Genomic DNA, 17608 nt, shown 5'->3' with positions numbered 1-17608 from the left:
AAAAATAGATATATATATATATATATATACCTGTATATTATATTATTGTTGAATAATTTTATTTTTCTTTGCAATCCTTATATTACAAAACATACTTTTTCAGACACATTGAAAATATGCTTTATTTACATTGGGTCATCGCCTATAGTTTTTGTGCTAGAGTTTTTTTTTTTTAATCTTTACAGAGGAATAATATTATAATTACTATATTTTTCTCTCGCATAGGCTTTTTTCGTATAATATATAATGATTATGGCAGTACATTTACATTAAAGTCTATAATCTTTTTTGCTTTTTTTTTCTTGTCACTTGCGTATAACATATATAACATTTTCTCATAGTATATGAAAATCTATATATTTGTGTCTTATGTGCACGATTTGAATACGAAAGGACAAAAAATAATGCTCGCGTTTTACATAACAAACAAGCAACTGTTTTTCTTCGAATATAGCGTGGCTTTATTTTGTATCGTGCAAGCTTGAGATCTACAAAAACTCATTAAAACTTAAAACAAATTCGCCTCTTGCATTCGTTCGCATTTGTAAGCACATCTAAGCTCATCTCAGACGTAGTATTTTTCAAATCATCCTCGAACCTTTCATATTTGTTTTTTTTTTAACTTTATTTTGCGATATGTAAGAATACGTACGAATATATAAGAATATGCAAGAATACACGGAGAAATACATTTTACGAATCACGAAAAGCTGCATAGAAGCGCTAAACTTGATTGGACCCGATTTTACGTCGTCCTTTTTTTTTAAATAAGCGGCTGTGACTGATTTATCTCTTAATTCTTCCTTCGTTCTTTCTCCTCTTCTCGCATTGTGTGGGAAACTCATCCCCTACGTAACTAAATGTTACAAATGTCCTAGTATTGTCTAAGGGTGCCCTTTTCACTCTCTACTACTTCTCACGTTCAGTCTATATATCGCATACCTGCATTATTTATATAAGATCTCAAGTTATATATATGTGTGTACGTATGTATGTTCACAGACACACATACATATATACACATATACACACACTTTTAGTGCAACGGGAGGATACTTTTCTAATCTCTAATTTCTTACTCTAATGCCAAGCAACTATTTACATTTTATATCTCTTTCTTCGCTTCTTTATATCGTCTTCCATTCGTCTGATATCATATTCGCGCATATCACTTTCATTCGTTCGATAATCATCTAGCAAGAAAATAAGAAGAAAAAGATCGAACACAAAAAAATGACTTCGCATCGTTCACTTGTACATAATTATCTATCTAAATAGAATTGCCTGCGGATAATCACCGTAAAATACAATAAAACGTCATTTTAATCAAAGAGACAAATTCTTGTGGTTGCACTTTTGCCTCTATAGTTCGCGGTTCTAGAAAAAAACCCGAGATTACTTGATCGTCACGCAGTTGCAAATTTAATCGTGAAACACGTATCAAGAGGTACTGTTCCTATGTTTCTTGCTCTTCGTTTTGCCGGATTCGAACTCGTCCTCGCTCCTGCGTCGCTTTTCTTTCTGCTGCTTCTCCATCGCCAACATCGTTATCATCCGCTTGTGGGAGTCGCCCACTATCCATCCATGCTGCTCCTGTCGATCATCCTCTTCCTCCTCGGGCACCAGGACCGGCTCCGGCGCCTCCTCTTCGTCGCTCGAGCTGGACCAATAGTATAGCTGCTGAAGAACAGCAGTGCGTTTTCGCCTGCCGATCGCCACTCCGACGCCCTCCTCGACCTTGTTCCATGACTTGGTGGTTTTTAATTCTTCGTCGTCGGAGTCGTGTTTTCCGCCAGACGATCTGCGCTCCTTCGAGTCCTTGTTGTTACTCGCGGATGTCTTCTTGGATTTCTCCGTAGTTGACTCTTTAATCTTCTTGCTCGCAGGGATCTTCTCGTTCTCGCCGAGTTTGGGAACTTTTTTCAATCTCACCGGTGATTTCGAGAGTTTCTTTCGCTTAGATGACATTGATAAGTGACCGTTGTTCTCCATGGTACTCTCTGTAGAGGGAAACACAGATTTTAAATCATTACAAATGTCCTCTGAACTGCCAAGAGGAGACTGATCAGTGATGTGTTGCGCACTCTTCTCGATATTCTCGTCGCTGCCTTTCTTTTGCTTGTCTTTAGACTTTAGACTAAATTTCTTTTTATGAGTCTGTCCGGAAATGACTTTGGTCTCCCCCGTATTTACGTCTGTGCTTTGTATGATAACCTTATTTCTCTTGCCAACCTCTCGCAAAATCTCCTCTTCGATCGCTTTCTGCTCCTTGGCGATTATCTGCTCGTGCTTTTTCTCGAGATATCTCTCCTTTCTTTTCTCTTTCGATTCTCTCTTCTTACGCGATTTGTCGTGATCGTTTCCTCTCTTGCTGTTATCTCTAATATATGATTCCTCATCTGAACTGCTTATTTCCGCTAGCAATCCTTGCTTGCCTATCGCGCACTTTCTCTGTCTTCTAGTCGGCTGGAACTCTATGAGTATTCTCTCCTGCTCCTCTCGTAATTTGTCTAACTGCTGTTGTTTCCTCTTCTTCGATTCTTGTACCTTTCTGCTAAGGAACACGTGTAGAGGAAGATTGTTATCGGATTCTTTCTGCGGTTTCTCGTTGCTGGACAGTTTCTCGGGCAAAGCTGGAACATCGTCATCCGGTTCTTCCTTCTCATCTTGCGCCTCTGTATGATCCAGATGTTTGTTTTCCTTGTCCACGTAAACGATTCCATCGTTAGAAGCTTCGTTCACTGTATCTATAACGCTATTGACGCTACCATTTTCGGTTTGGATTTTCAACCGTACGATCTCAGATTTCAGTTCGAGATCTTCGTGTCGATCCAAGAAATCCAAAGCTTCTTCCAAGGGAATCAATTCATTCTCCGGTGCATAATCATCTTTCACATTCGTAGAAGTAACTTTCGTTTGCAAAGTTGCGTTTTCGTCGTCCAACGCTTGCGTTTCAACTCTGTCTTTTGCTTCCTCAGCCGTCGATGTCGGTTCTTCATTCCCTTCGACCTCCGTCTCCGTCTCTGAACTATCATCTTCTCTGTACAGATCTTCCAGCTCGAACGACCTCTCGTATTGATTGTCCGCATCGTCATCACTGTTTCTCGCTTCGTCGGTCGCCTTTCTCTCATCTATCACCAATGAACGATCCGACATTTCCGACTCTGATTTTGCGACGTCGTAATCCTTCTTTATAGCATTCTTCTGCGCCACTTGATTCTGCCAATCGCAATTTGCAATTTGCTCCTCGTTATCGAATTTGAATTCGTTAATTACATGTTGATCACAATAATTCATCTCATCGACGTCGATGTCGAGCTGTTTCTTTAGGCTCTTTCTCGATCTCGACGACAGAGGTTGTTGTTCGTTCGCAATTACATAATCAGCGTCGTCTTCCCGCTCGTATTCGCTCTCGGACGATGTCGACAATTCCGCAAAGAGATTCTGCTTGCCCTTCGAGCATGCGCGTTGACTCTTCGAAATGCCAACGCCAACGTCTTCCGCCTTCGCAGCCGTCCTGAACTCGTCCGAGCTGTCATTCTCATACCACGCGTTTCTCGCCCGTTTTTTCGGACTTTTACCTCGCTTCTTGAGTTTGTTGGGCTGTTTGACGCTCTGTTCGAGACGTTTCAAGCGTTGCTGTTTCCTTTCCACAAAGTCGTCCATCGGTCCGATGATTGGATCCACAACTTGTTGCTGCTGCTGCTGCTGTTGTTCTTCGCTTTGGAACGACTTCAAAGCGCCTTTCGTCTTGGGCGCAAACTTCTCCAGCTCTTGAAACTTACGATCGATTATAGCGTCTAACTTTGTGTCCGCGTAATTAGTCTTGTCGTTCTCCAATGCGCCAAGGTCCCCGTCAATATCCTTCTTCAACCAGTTGGTCTCGTAACTCTTGTCGACTTGACTCCGGTAGGACATTACGCTACCCAAAGTGGGCGCTATTTGGCTCTCCTCCTCGTCAAATTCGTACACGTCCTTTATCCTCTCCGAGTCCCCCTTTCGATCGAAGGAATCGCGACGCTTTTTCTTCTCCATCAAACCGCCATATAGCTCGTTTCTACGAATCAGCGGAAACTCTTGCTGCTGCTGTTGCTTCTTACTTCTCTTCGGCTTGCGTGGTTTCTTCACGTTTAACTCCTTTGAACGTTCCTGTTCCTTTCTGTCGTTTATCTCCTTCTTGCGTTCAAACAGCTCTTTGATAGGGTTCCTCGTTTTCTTTGTCTGAGATGTTTTCGACGTTACCGCCGACCCCTTGGTCGGCTTCTTCGACAAATCCGAGGTATCTTTGGTCGCTGTAGCTGCGGCCGCAGCTGCCGCTGCCACAGCTGCGGCGACCATCTTCACTGATTGATGATTCTTGCCGCTGTTCGTAGTGTCCTCCGGTGACGTGGAGGTAGGAGCTCGTGCACAGGCCAATTCCGCCAGCAGCTTCATTGGAGCGGATCCGCTGTGGAATGAAATTAATTTAATTAATCGTTATTAAACTTATTAAACTTATATGTGATCACCTAATTGAGATATAAAATGATTGTGTAGATGATTACAATTTTCATCCATTAAAAGCTTCTATATTATTAATTGTTCGTTGCCAAATTTTGATTATTGTGCAGCACTGGAGAAAACAAATGAGAAATATTTTTTTAATAATATGCCGATATGTGTATAAAATTAAAGAGGCTTTCAATTAGATTTCCAATTAAAATCTTAAAATCGCTTATTGTTACGCGAACAATTACTGCAGAGTGGGAAATAAAATCGAATACAGTAAATAAATGAGAAAATATTGTACACAAATAAACTATTTTTATTTGTAATTGTTGTAATTAATACATTATTATATAAAATTTTAATTAATTAAGCCATAATTTTTTTAAATTTTATAATAAAGAATAACAAACGTTACTGTAATTAATAGCAAAAACAAAATATAAATAAAATATATGGTATTGTGTATTGTTGAGAATATTAATTCTGATGTTAAAATCTAAATTAATTGATATCCTCTACACTTTATTCTATCTTCGAAATTTATAGAAGAGGAAGTACAATCTTTTTTTCAACCCAAACGTATATTTCCTTCCTTCGAATAAAATCCTTCCTTCTATCTCCTAAAGAAACACGTTTCCCGGTAAATAACCTGGCCGAATATAATGAACGTTGTGTACCGAGGGCTACATATAGAGTCCTATACTGTAAAAACGTTATACGTCGATGTTATTGCGAAGAAAGATCGCTCACGTATAGAATGGAGAACGGATCAATACGCAACGAATGGATATCGTTCGAGAGACGGTCCTTGCGACTGTCCTTTGTGAAAATTATAAGAATTATCTGACATGCATAATTAAACGCGAATTAAAAAAAAAAAAAAAGAAAAAGATAGCGACAATTATTCGCGGCGATGACACTTTAACTCGACAAATTCCGGTTTCGATTTTCGGGAAGCTAATGTGTCGAAAATAATTGCGCTCGAAATACGTCGATTTTTTTTTCTTTTTAAACACGATCCTTTATCCTTTACACGATCATGCGCTACATTTAGTTTAGCGTAATCGAAGAATGGAGTGAAAACAAAACGTATAGTCGCGTGCCGATGAATAAACGAGCGATCAACAGGTGTTGAACCAAAAGCTGAAAAATGCACTTTGACATGTGATATTCATTCCTATATAAAACACACTCGAATATATTTTTAATCACCTAGCTTGACATTTCGTTGCATGTGCTTTCTATCGATCTCGAAAACATTTTACGCTTCTATATTGAAATTTCATAGATACAAATTAAAATGTTCATTTCTACATAGCGCAGCAATATACATCTCTCTTTCTGTGTGTGTATATGTGTGAAGCGTTCTATAAGAAAAATAAATTGAAGTCTGCCTTTTGGCAAAAGGTAAAAAGCAAAATTTTATTGGTATTAGCAAGTCGTTAGAGAGCTCCGTAGCCAGGAAAATTCTATAAATTTATTCATGAAGTATTTATAAAGTTATAAGTTATAAGCACCTTCGTTTCTCCGAAGTTTGAAAGTTTTACATCAAAGTATTAATTGCATCAAGCTTTATTATCACACTGATATTAATAATTTGCGTTTTTCTTCAAGCTTAATATTCTAGAGAGGCTTAAAATATTCATTGCGCGCACGCGATTATAAGTAAAAATGAAATACGCAAATGAAATGCGATGCTTAGATTCGAGATACCGAGATACTCACTTATGGTCATGTTTGCCATTGTTGTGCAACAAGTTGGACAACGCTTTGTCCAGCAGACCGCCTAGAGTCGAATTCACTTTATTCTTGTGTCCCGGCGACGGTACTCGTTCTCTATTCGACGCAATTGAGGTAGATAACTGTTCGTGCTCGTGTATGCTCGAAGAATACGAGTTCCCGACGCTGCCTCGCTTGTCGTCCTCGGGATGATCGTTGTCGTTGGTCTTCTGACTTCCGAATGTGCTGGCTATCAGATTCTCGCTCTCTCTCATACGCTGCTGAATCTTGTCTCGGAGCTTGTTATTATGCTGAAAGGCTACGTCTAGACTGTCCTCGTAGCCGAGGTTGTCGACTCGCGATGCGCCCGGACTGGCGGATCTGCTCGATTGTTCGCTGCCGCGCGTTTGATAGCTTTTGTCGTAACTGTTGCACATCTCTTCGCCAAGCAACTAGAATTTCCAAGTAAGAGATATATTTTATATCGTGTAACACATATTATTTTTATTTAGTATAATTATTATATAATTATTATATAATTATTATATAATTATTATATAATTACTATATAATTATATATAAATGAGAAAATTAATAAAGAAAATATATGAGCTAAAATCTCATTAAAAATTAAAGATTTATTTCTACAAAAATTATTTTGAATATATATTAAAAAATAATTAAAATTACAACTATCGCATTATCAGATCAAATCGAATGAATGATAACGCATATGTATACAGAAATTATTATCAATAAAATTAATTTATACACACATTCGAATGGAAAATATATCTAAAATATGATACTCACTTGATTCACCGATTCCAGGAGACTACCGAGGCTGTTTTGACTCTCCACGTCCCTCCATCGGTCTCTGTTAACTCTGTATCCTTGCGGCTGATCGTCTCGCCTGTGATAAGACTCCGTGTGGTCTAGCTTGATCTTCTTCGCGCCTCTCAGTTCATTCTCGCTGGTGGCCTTCAATCTCGAGCAACACTCTACGAAGAGTTCCTCGTCAAAGTTTAAGATCTTACCCTGCCGCGGTTCCGTCATCGACTCGATCTCCCTCGGCACATCTAAAGCGTTATCCTCGATCGCGTCCGTGGGCGCTATCGTCACCACGTCCGATCTGTGACCCGATGACGGCGACCTGATGACGATTTTTTCCCCGGAAAACTCGCTGGGATTCGTCTTTCTGGAAGTATCTTCGTGCGTCATTCTTTCTTCTTCGTCGCCATCTTCATACTCATCCTCCTCGTTAGAGCTACTATCTATCGAGCTGTCTCGGGGAGTCTCGCAAGCATAGAACGGCGACATTCTTCGACGTTCGAGATCATCGTCATCGTCGTTGTCGTCGTCTTCCTGTTCTTCCTCCTCGTCATTATCGTCGTCATTGTCGGACTCCCGAATCGCTTGAGAATTTACGTCGAGATCGGCGAATTGATCTTTCACAAGTGGTCCCGCCAAATTGCTGCAGCTGTGCGACAACATCGCGGATACCTCGTGCTTCTGTCTCATCTCCTTCTCCATTGGCTGATCGTCCTTTACGAGATCTTCCTGATCGAATTCTAGATTTTTCATTGAAAGCTTCCAGTCTTCATTGGAGGTTCCCTTTTTGCTCTTTCTGGAATTCGTTGATTGGTGATTTATATCTGCGAAAGATTCATAAGTATTATCTTTGACAGTTAGATTCTTCGACCGATTTCTCGATTCACTTATAGAGCGAGTCGTTTGATCGTTTTGCACTTCGTCCTTCGTTTTTTGATCTCTTAAAGCTATCGATGAGTCATTATCAGAATTTTTTAAAATCATATCATCCGTTTTCGTCTTGTCAATTCCGATTGTATTGAAATTCTGTTTCTTACGATTATTCGAATCTTTTCTCGATCTCTCCCGTGCATTTTGTGCTTCAATCTGCTCTTGATTTATTAAACTGTTATCTTTCCAAGTGTCATCATCCTTATGTTTGACACTCTTCGAATTCTTTGGAAGATCTACGTCTCTAGATTCATGAAATTCACTTTCTCGCTCCTTGAAATTCTTACGCATCTCGTTCAGATCTTGATCGTCGGAAAGGCATGAAGTCTCGTTATCAAGGGCTTTCCAGATCCTTTCGCTGGCCTTAGTCTTACTCTCTCTTAGTCTGCATTTAAACATGTTGAATTGCGAAGGCGAAGAAGAACGCTCGTTCCTCGCGTTAGTATCCTGCTTTTTACCGTAGTTGGAACTGTTCTTCGATTTTCCATAGGCATCGTGATCGACTCGAAGATTCTCCCAGTCCGCAGCAATCGAGTTCCTATCTTTCGTTCGCTCCTCGTTCCATTCTTCCTCGTGATATCTCCCTAATTCGTCGTCGTTTTTACTCGAATAATCATCGTCAAACTGACTGCTCGTTTCTTTAATCTCGCTCGCATCTTCGTCATTTTCCGAAAGAATTAGCGACTCGTCGTCGAAGGTCCTGAGTATCCTCTCATCCGCTCTGATCTTGCTCTCTCGATGTCTTCGCTTGACTGGATTAATGGGTGACTCGATAGGATCCTCGGACGTCGTATTAAGATCCCTCTCTCGTTTCTTTCGGTTCTTCAATTTTCCGTGAACCTCGATGTTATTGCCTTTGTCGCTTCCCTTTTTTCTGGGAGATTGCTCGGCATCTTTCTTCGTGTCGGAACTCGAATGGCGTTTCTTATCCTTCTTGTGTCCGTTCTCGGAGATCTTAGTCAGTCCACGTAAACAGGATCTAGCCTCGGAAGCACTTCTGGATGCATCCGAATCGTCTTCCGACCGCGATACCCAGTCATTCAGCACCTCCTTCACCTTGTCTGCCTTCTCGCCGCCGAATACTCTGCCAAACACACTCTTCACGATCTTGCTTTTGCTCGAAGAAGCAGATTCGATCCTATCAACTTCGTTCTCACTGTCGCTCGATAATTCAGCGATCTTGGCTACGGTGACTCTTTTCCTTCTGCCTCGAGAGGCTTTTGATTTCTTACGACCAGTTTCTCGCTCTTTGCTGGCCGATTGAGAACTTTCGAATAATCTCTTGCTAGACGATTCTATTCGAGTTGTTCTTTTATCGCAGATGCTATCATTCTCTAAATCATCTATCGTCTTCTGAATTAACAACTCGTAGGGATTGATGGAAGATTTATCGTTAATGACTTCGTCCTCGCTGTTTTCTGATTCCGATACAAGCTTCGTTTCTTCTTGGAATATTTCTACTTCCGGATATTCCTTTCCTGATTTCGTTTTTTCTTCCGAAATATTTGATAGCTTCTGAATCTCGCAACTCTCAAGTCCGATTGTTCTAATGGATTCGACTGATTTCAAATCATCAATTGTAGTTGATACTTTTTCAATAATTTGCGAAGAACATTCGATTAAATCTTCAGCTGTTGAGTTAGTTAAAAGATTTACACTCGCATCATTATACTCAGATTTATTTTCTGACGTATATTTTACATCATCAACGCATACATTTATTTCCGATAGCGTTGGTATATCGACAGCTGTATTTTTTTCTGACTTAACATTAAAGGCAAGCATGTCGCAATTTTTTGTGAGCATATCGGCTATCTTGATGTTCACAGATTCTACTTTTTGCATCGATTGGTTGTCAGAAGTATTCACCTTGATGAATGGAATCTCGTTTTCTTCATCAACTTTTAATCCATCCATCCTCGTTTCTGATAAATTCGATTCTCGAATATGATTTTTACTGGCAAGCAAAGATTCAACATTCGACGCTGAAGAATTTACCAAAGTCGAAACAGCTTTTTCGTTGAGCAGCATTTCGGATTCAATCTGTCTCGTTTCTTCTCTTATTTCATCGGATTTTGATTTCGTCGATTCGGAGACACTAGAATCTTCTGCTTGTATTAAAAAATTGTTTGCGTTTTGTACAGGATTCTTTCTAGGTCTCCCTCTACTTCGTTTAGCAGGCTGGATATTTGCATCAATATACGACTTGCCAGCCTCGTCAAGATGCTTTTTAGTATGAGAAATTAATTTTTGATCCTTGATTTTTGATTCTTCAAAACTACTCGTAGCGACATCATTTTCGTTATCTTCCAATTCCCTGTGAACAGAAGTAACACTCGAATTCGGAACGATTCGATTTTTAAGTCTCGGTCTGCCACGTTTTCTCTTTTTACTGTCGTTAGTCGAGTCTGGCTTTGATTTCACGACTTCCGCATCCTGAAAATTCTTGTTTTCAATATCAGCATGCGATATATCCTCTAGCGGGTCCTTGCTCATTTCTTGTTCGGTTTCATTCTGTCTCTTTAGTGAGTCGTAGCTACTTTCTATCTCGTCGTTGTTAATCCCTCCCATAGAAACGTCTATAAAATAAATATCAGCTTCTACGTCAGATTCTTCGTAATGTTGAATGTTTTTATTTCTTCTCGGTCGCAGACTAAAACGAGTCGTCTCAGTTGAAGTTTCATTCTCTTCCTTATCGTTATCTACCTTGCAGAATTTCCTCAATGTACTCCTCGTAGTCCTCGTGGATTCCATATGCTCATCTTTCATATCGGTGTCACATAATGATAATTTTGAACAGTCCATTTCGTCATTCAAAGATTTAACAATCGATTCTACTTCTGCCTTCGTTTCGGCTGAATCCATAAATTGAATTTCTTCAGGTACGTCTTTGGTTTCTTGTACTGTTTGTACCATTTCTTTTGTCGAACTATGCTCGCAAGATGGCGAGGAAGAGCCCTGTACAAAATTATTAACCGAATTAAACTCATTCGGATCAAATTTAAATTCTTCTAAGTCGGGAGAATCCAAGAGCAAATGTTCCTCCGCCAGGTTCTTTTTCTTCGACTTGTTACGCTTCTTATCGCTGTTCCTATTTTGTTCCGACTCCTCTTGTTTCTTCTGGATCTGTTTAGGAGTAGACGACGACATTGGTTCTTCTGGCGTCACTTGATCAGTCAGAACATATTCGTCGTGACTCATGTTTTCGGTGATTTTGCAGATTTCCTCGTCCAACAACTTATCTTCCAACGTTTCCTGCTTCATTACTCCTAGATCCAGAGATTCCGTGCCAGTTTCATAAGGAGCATAACTCTCGTTCGAATCCAAGGATTTCGGGATGATTTCATAAGATGGAGCATCGTTTGAAACACTCTTCGCATTTCGGTCGCTTACTTGATCACTTTTCTCTTTATCGTCGATTTCTTTAGCATTTTCGGACGTGCTGTTGTTAACAGATTTATCCTTGGCAGCTTTCATCTGCAACAAATGGGACTGCGACTGTGTATGCTTCTTCAGGGAACTCTTGCGAGTGAAACTAGTGGCACACACGTCGCAATAAAATTTAGCCGCCTCCTTTGTGAGCTTCTTTCTCTTCTCTATTATCAGAATTTCGCCAGTTTTCGTGTGTACTACAACAAAGTTACCCGCCGTGCGTTTCTTCGGGGCAACCGCATCATCCAGAGAATCATTGTTTGGTGGAGAATCATTATTCGATACTGATTGTTCTGTGGTGGCATCTTTGTTTGCTGGTTCATCTGTCACTGGTGGATCATCTACGATCTCTTCTTTTAATTCTACGGATTTCTCAGCGAGTTCGAACTCTCGCTCGATATTCTCTAAAGCTTTTGTGTTTAACGAAGCTTGGATATCCATCGGAATGTCGATATCGTCCACATCAGAGAGATCAAGATGTTCATCAAGCAACGATTTAGCTTTTTGCGTCTTCTCGTTCAAATTTTCTTCATCGCTCTTTAGAGTTGTCGGATCTGCTCCTTCGTTATCGTGAGTTACGTCCTCCTCCTTTCTCTTTCTCTTAGCGAATCGTTTCTTCCTGAAATAGCTGGATTCGCTGGCGCACGAATTCTCGGATAGGTCGTCCGTGCTCTCAACGTCTTGACTACAAATGCTGGAAACGGCGAGATCCTCCTCGCTCAATAGCTGTGTTTTCTTTCTGAACATGGATCTTGTCTTGACTAGAGATGGAGTGAGACCGATCGTACCTGAAGAACTTGATCTCTCGAGCTTTTTCGGGCTCGATTGTTCTTGCATAATGTGTGTCTTATATTCTATTTGATCTTCGACTTTCTCAATCCAGATAGACATCTCGTTAACCTCTGCAAGTTCTTCGTTTATCCGAGGCTCTTCGGAAACAGTTTTGTAGCGATCGTCCTCGAGCAGCAACTTCTTTTTTGGACTCCGTTTCTTCATGCTCTGCAACAAATCCTTTACTTCCGGTATTTTAAAAGGCTCTAGGCTAGCGGATAATTGCTCGTTAGAATCTGCGATATTAGGTCGTTCATTAAATTTCAAAGTAACTTCGGCAGGCTCGTCTTCTGGTAAAGCCAGATGTTCATCGGCTAGTGACTTTTTCTTCGTACCATGTTTCTTTGTTGTTTTTGAAGATGTTAAATTATCTGCATTTTGTGTTTCATCATGTTTTTCAGATGTTGTTTGCATTATACATAAAGACTTTTCTAAAATATCCGAGTTCTCGTTAATAGTCTCAATTTTCATCGATTTCTCGTCAGTAAATTCCAAAGAATCTCCTTTGCATGATGAAAATAATAGCTCTTCATTAATGGGGTTCACAGAAGTTTGAAGAACATCTGAAAGAGATTGTGATTTTCTCTTCGACGTACGTCGAATTGAAGGTTCGCTTGCATTATCGGTTTGGTTTTTCTTCCGAGTTCTATCCTTAGATTTTTCGCTTTTAACAGTCTTCTTCAAGGATAATGTCGAGGATTCAATGCTTTCTTCAATTAATTCTATCGCTCGAGTATTGGCTTCGACAGCTTCTTCATCCGAAATTATTTGATCAACGACTTCTTCGAGATTCGATGTTAACTCAGTCGTTTCTTCATAAGCTGCTTCTGGAAGATTGGCGAATTTCTCCAAATTTGATTCATCGTCTTCCGCGAGGATTTTTTCTAAACTCGACAGCTCCAAGTCTTTGCTTTCGCTGTGTTGAAACTTCTCAACTTCAGCATCTATTTTCGAAATTTTCATGGTTTCACCTTCTTTTTCGACAAGCTCGTGTCCAACGTTGGACATCTCTTTTTGCTTGGGGATGGACGCGATAATGTCGTCGAGTTGGAGCTCTTTCTGCATATCTTTTTCAGCATCCTCTTCAACGACTTCTAACGACTTTCTTTTGCTTTTCTTCGGCCAGCTTGCATCCTCCAGCGATCTCTTGCTAGATTTTCTCCTGGATTTTACGCCACTTTCCTCCTTTTCTACACTTAATTTTTGTGTCGTAATTGACGAAATGGAAATTTCCGTTAAAGTATCTGTCAATGATGATGGAGTCTCATCTGGGATCTCCATTGGAATAATTGCTTCTTCGTTCGTTGCCAATTTATTCTCGCAAGATTCGACTTGCGATTCCTCAACGGAACGCATTGTATCACTCACTTGTCTATCCACGACATAGTTGTCTTTTATTTCAACATCTGAAACATCATTTATCTTAGTTTGATTCTTGCTCTGAATCTTCATTTCAATTCTCGTTGCCAAATTTTCTTCAAGGTTATCTTGAATCATCAAATCCGTTGAACGTTCCGCAGCGGCATTCTTGATAATAGTTGTATCGTTTTCCAACGATCGGTTTTCAGAAGTGGCATTTATTGGTGATTTTTTATCGGAAGATGCACTCGTTATACTTTCATTGTTCTCGTTCTTCGAGGCATAGCTTACCTCGCCAAAATTCGCGCACTCCGCATTATCGGCCAAAGCAGGCCCGACTTCGTCAAGAATGCTGGTCAACTCGTCGGCGGCATTGTCCAGAAGGGAACCTACTTCACCCTCCAACAGAGCGTCCTTCTGCTTGGCTATCTTCGACACAATTTTCTCCAAGTAAGAACCCTTACCCTTGGATTTTCTTCTGGACAGATCGAGAATGATGTCGTTGGTCGGTGAATTTACCTTTGCAGCGGAGACTTTCGACGACATGTCGATCTGATCCGTGAAAGCATTTTCGTCCTGCGTTTTATCAGCACAAGGACGAGCGTTCTTTTCATCATCCGCGCAATGATTGTCATTTGTATTCGTCGCTATAACTTGATTCTCTGCGGATTCCTGCTCGTTTCTAGCGAGTACTGATAGTTCGCTGAACGCCAAATCCACGTTCACGTCCGCGATCACGTTGTCCTCGCCACCAACAGGTTGTTGCGTGCTTCCGTTACGCGTCACTCTGTCCGGATTGTCTAGACTGGTTTGAACCGTCAGTACCTGCACGCTTTGTTCTACGGGAATGTTTATGCCTTCGGTCAGAATGCCAATGACGTTGTTCAAAGATCTCTTCCTCGACGATCTCTCTCGACGCGCGCCCCACGTTTTCTTGGGTCTCGTTACCTTCAGTTTATTGTGGACATTCACTAAAGTCTCCAGAGAATTCTCCTTACCGCTGTCGACAGATAAGTTGCTCGTTTCGGATTGCAAGTGACTCAGACTGAGATTCACCATCATCGAGTCGCGATCGTCGCAATTGTTATCATCGCCTTCGATTTCGTTCTTGTTGACAGCCTCTTCAAACTCCTCCTTCTTCTGGGTTTCCTTTTCGTTCGGCATGACATTTTCACTGTTATTCTGTTTGTGTATCGCATGTGTATTGGTTTCTTCGACCTCGTCAACTGATTTGATGCGACTGCGGCGTTTCCCAGACAAACCACTGGCTTTTTGGGAGCTACCACTTGTAACTTCCGAAGACGGCTCACTCTTGGCGTCAATCAATGATCTTCTAGTCTGTCTGCCGTCAATCTTATCCTCGATATGCTCGGTACTATCGATTTCCTTCGATTTCGCGTTTGCTCGGTTGTCTCTCTTGCTTTGATTTCTTTCGTTCAGTGCAACATTGTTAGTCGCATCTTTGACAGTCGAGTCCTTCTCCAGATTAATTGTTTTCACCATATTTTCGTCGTCCTTCTTCTCAACGTTTTTCCTAGATGATTTCCTAATTGCTTCTATCTTCTCTTTCTTTGCGGTTCCTTTCGAGCTGTCCGATTCATCATCAAGTTCCCGCGGGCTTTTATCATTCACTTGGAGCGATTTCGATCTTGGTGTCGATTGTCTCAGACTGCGTTTCGAGCCAGTATCGTTAGACGCGATCTCTAACGTATTTAAGAGGTCTTCTTTACTGGCCGAACCCAAGAGCTTCTTTACTTCAAACGGGATGTCTGGCAGTTTCACAGAATCTTTTTCTACTTTGGTTTTCGAATTATTTCGAGTTTCTTTCGTTATTTCTTCCTTCTTTGATTTTGAATCCTTTTTAACAATTACTTCACTTTTTGTTGTTTCTTCCTTGCTATTTTCGCCGTTATTAATATTTTTGATGTGCAAAGTCTTTCTGTTTTTCGTTTTTCTCTCTTTTAACACCATTGAGTTATTTTTGGAAATCTCACTTTCTTCAACTATCTCTTCCTTCCGTTTCGCTGTGTCTTTCGGTTCCTGTTTCGGTTTTCGTCCTCGCGTTGATTTCTGTTCCTTCGTGCTTTTTTCCGATGCAACCTCAATATTAGTCTCGGTATTATCCTCTTTTTTCTTCAAAACACACTTTGCGGAAGTTCGAAGTGTCTTTTGATCCTGAAGAGATCCTGATGATGTCACCGGCGACAAGATGGGTAGGTCGTTCGTCGACTTATCGGCATATTCCTCGTTGGAAGACACTATTTGCACTGCTGGTTCTAAAGTCGGCATCTTGTCGCTGTCCGACGATAGCCGGGTGATTCTTCGTGGCAGCTTTACCGCAACTTTCTTCAACTTTTGGATTGTCTTCGACTTCAATTTGATTTCGACTGGATTGACAGTCTTATGCTTCCCGACGTCCACTTTCAGCTCCGACGATTTTATCGGTAATTCTTTATTCGGATTACGAGCAAACTTGCCGTCTTGCGTTCGTAACTGCGACTTCGCTTTGAGAGAGGCTTTGAGGTAGGACGTCGTCGGATCCACGGAACGTTTCCTTTTCAGTGCGCCCTGCGTTGATTTACTCTTACTCCTTATTCCAAGAATCGTCGGTATTCTTTTACTGCCGGGACTGATGGTGTCTTTATCGATCGTCCTCGACGTCTTCGAGTTCTTTGGTGTATTCTTTGGAGAGGACGTTTCCTCACCTTTTACATTATTCTTCGTCTCCGACAAAGTAGCACTGCTCTTGAACTTTACGGATTTGCCTTTCGCTTTTAAATTCGCCAGCTTATCGCCATCTTTATCTTGAAATTGAGAATTGCCTATTTTCGTTTTCATGTTCCCTTTTTTACCAAAAATTCTAGGTCGTCCAACTGCTCTCGGACGAACGACCTTAACGTCCGAATCTAAAGTCTTACTGGCCAAGAAAACCTCGTTGATCTCTTTGGCATCCTTCTTATTCTCGTTCCCAGCTTCGGCATTCTTGTTGTTGTCACCGTCCGGTCTCTTCTCTGTCTCGTGACACTTTTTCACGACGCTCTCGATCACCGCAGTTATGTTGTCGCTTCGACAGCGATTCCGCTGGATCGACTTGGCATTCTTCAGCAACTTGTTCCTCAGGGCGGCTTTGTTGCGCGAGATTCGTGACACGGACGAATTGTCGCCGATTATGCGTGGCCTCGTTCTAGTCTGCACCTGTTTCAACAAAGTTCAAAGGTACCGCTATAACGATGATATCGAATAGGTTGCATATCTTTCGCGTTTATAAATTTCAATTTTGTTCAGATAAAATTCCAAGATTAAAAAAAAATTCAATATTAGTTTACATTTATATTTTATAATCATAATTTTAAAATTTCTATTTACAAAATTTATTTTTATAATTATTAAAAATATATAATTATATAAATATTTATATGATTTAATAAACATACATGACGGAGCGTGTTGATTGAAAAAGAGAAGTGTTGTTTCAAAGAACCAAACGTTATATGACAATGTAAAAATCATTTTATCTGCATATGATTGTGTGCGATCATGTGAATGTGTATTTGTGAGCATGTATGTCAACTAATCGATGCCTCCGCTCATGTGCGACGAGGCGCGCAAGGCAATAACGCTTTATCATCATCATTTCGACGAGTCTCGAGTTTTTCGTGTCTCTTCCTCGATTATTTGGGATATATGTGTCATCCAGGTTAACATCGATATGACGTTTTGTTACGTACAAGACATTTGTCTTAATAAGACATAAACTTGTGTCAAATCCTTCTACAATTTCAATTAGTCTCATTTATTATTTCTCGTTAACTGATTTCTCTACTCGAGCTGTTGTAAAAAAAAAAAAAAAAAATAATGAATTGTATCATTGTCTCTTCGATAATAATTTGTACAAAAATACAAACAAAGTAATTATTTATGACATATTGAAGAAAACGTTTTAAAATAACATTTCATTACACGATTCTGAGATGTACATATGTGCATACATGTTGATTTCCATCGAAATTGCTTGGAA

General features: G+C 40.4%; 1 protein-coding gene across 2 annotated transcripts in view; it reads right to left on the bottom strand.

Moving 5' to 3' along the window:
- Positions 1-37: 37 nt before the first annotated feature.
- Positions 38-17608, bottom strand: part of LOC145946343 (uncharacterized) — a 36660-nt gene continuing 19089 nt past the window's right edge. For both annotated transcript variants that reach the window (XM_083055941.1, XM_083055942.1), the window contains exons 7-9: positions 7021-16785; positions 6214-6659; positions 38-4447 (exon numbers count right to left, since the gene is read on the bottom strand). In XM_083055941.1, coding sequence (XP_082912067.1) covers positions 1441-4447; positions 6214-6659; positions 7021-16785 — 13218 coding nt within the window. In that variant the 3' untranslated portion in view covers positions 38-1440. The remainder of the gene's footprint in view (positions 4448-6213; positions 6660-7020; positions 16786-17608) is intronic.

The sequence above is a fragment of the Prenolepis imparis genome, unplaced genomic scaffold (assembly GCF_030444845.1).
Source record: "Prenolepis imparis isolate NDT839.2.m4 unplaced genomic scaffold, iyPreImpa1.0 SCAF_15, whole genome shotgun sequence".
Lineage (NCBI taxonomy): Eukaryota > Metazoa > Arthropoda > Insecta > Hymenoptera > Formicidae > Prenolepis > Prenolepis imparis.
The sequence above is the reverse complement of the archived record's forward strand: the minus strand, read 5'-3'. Positions and strand labels throughout refer to the sequence as shown.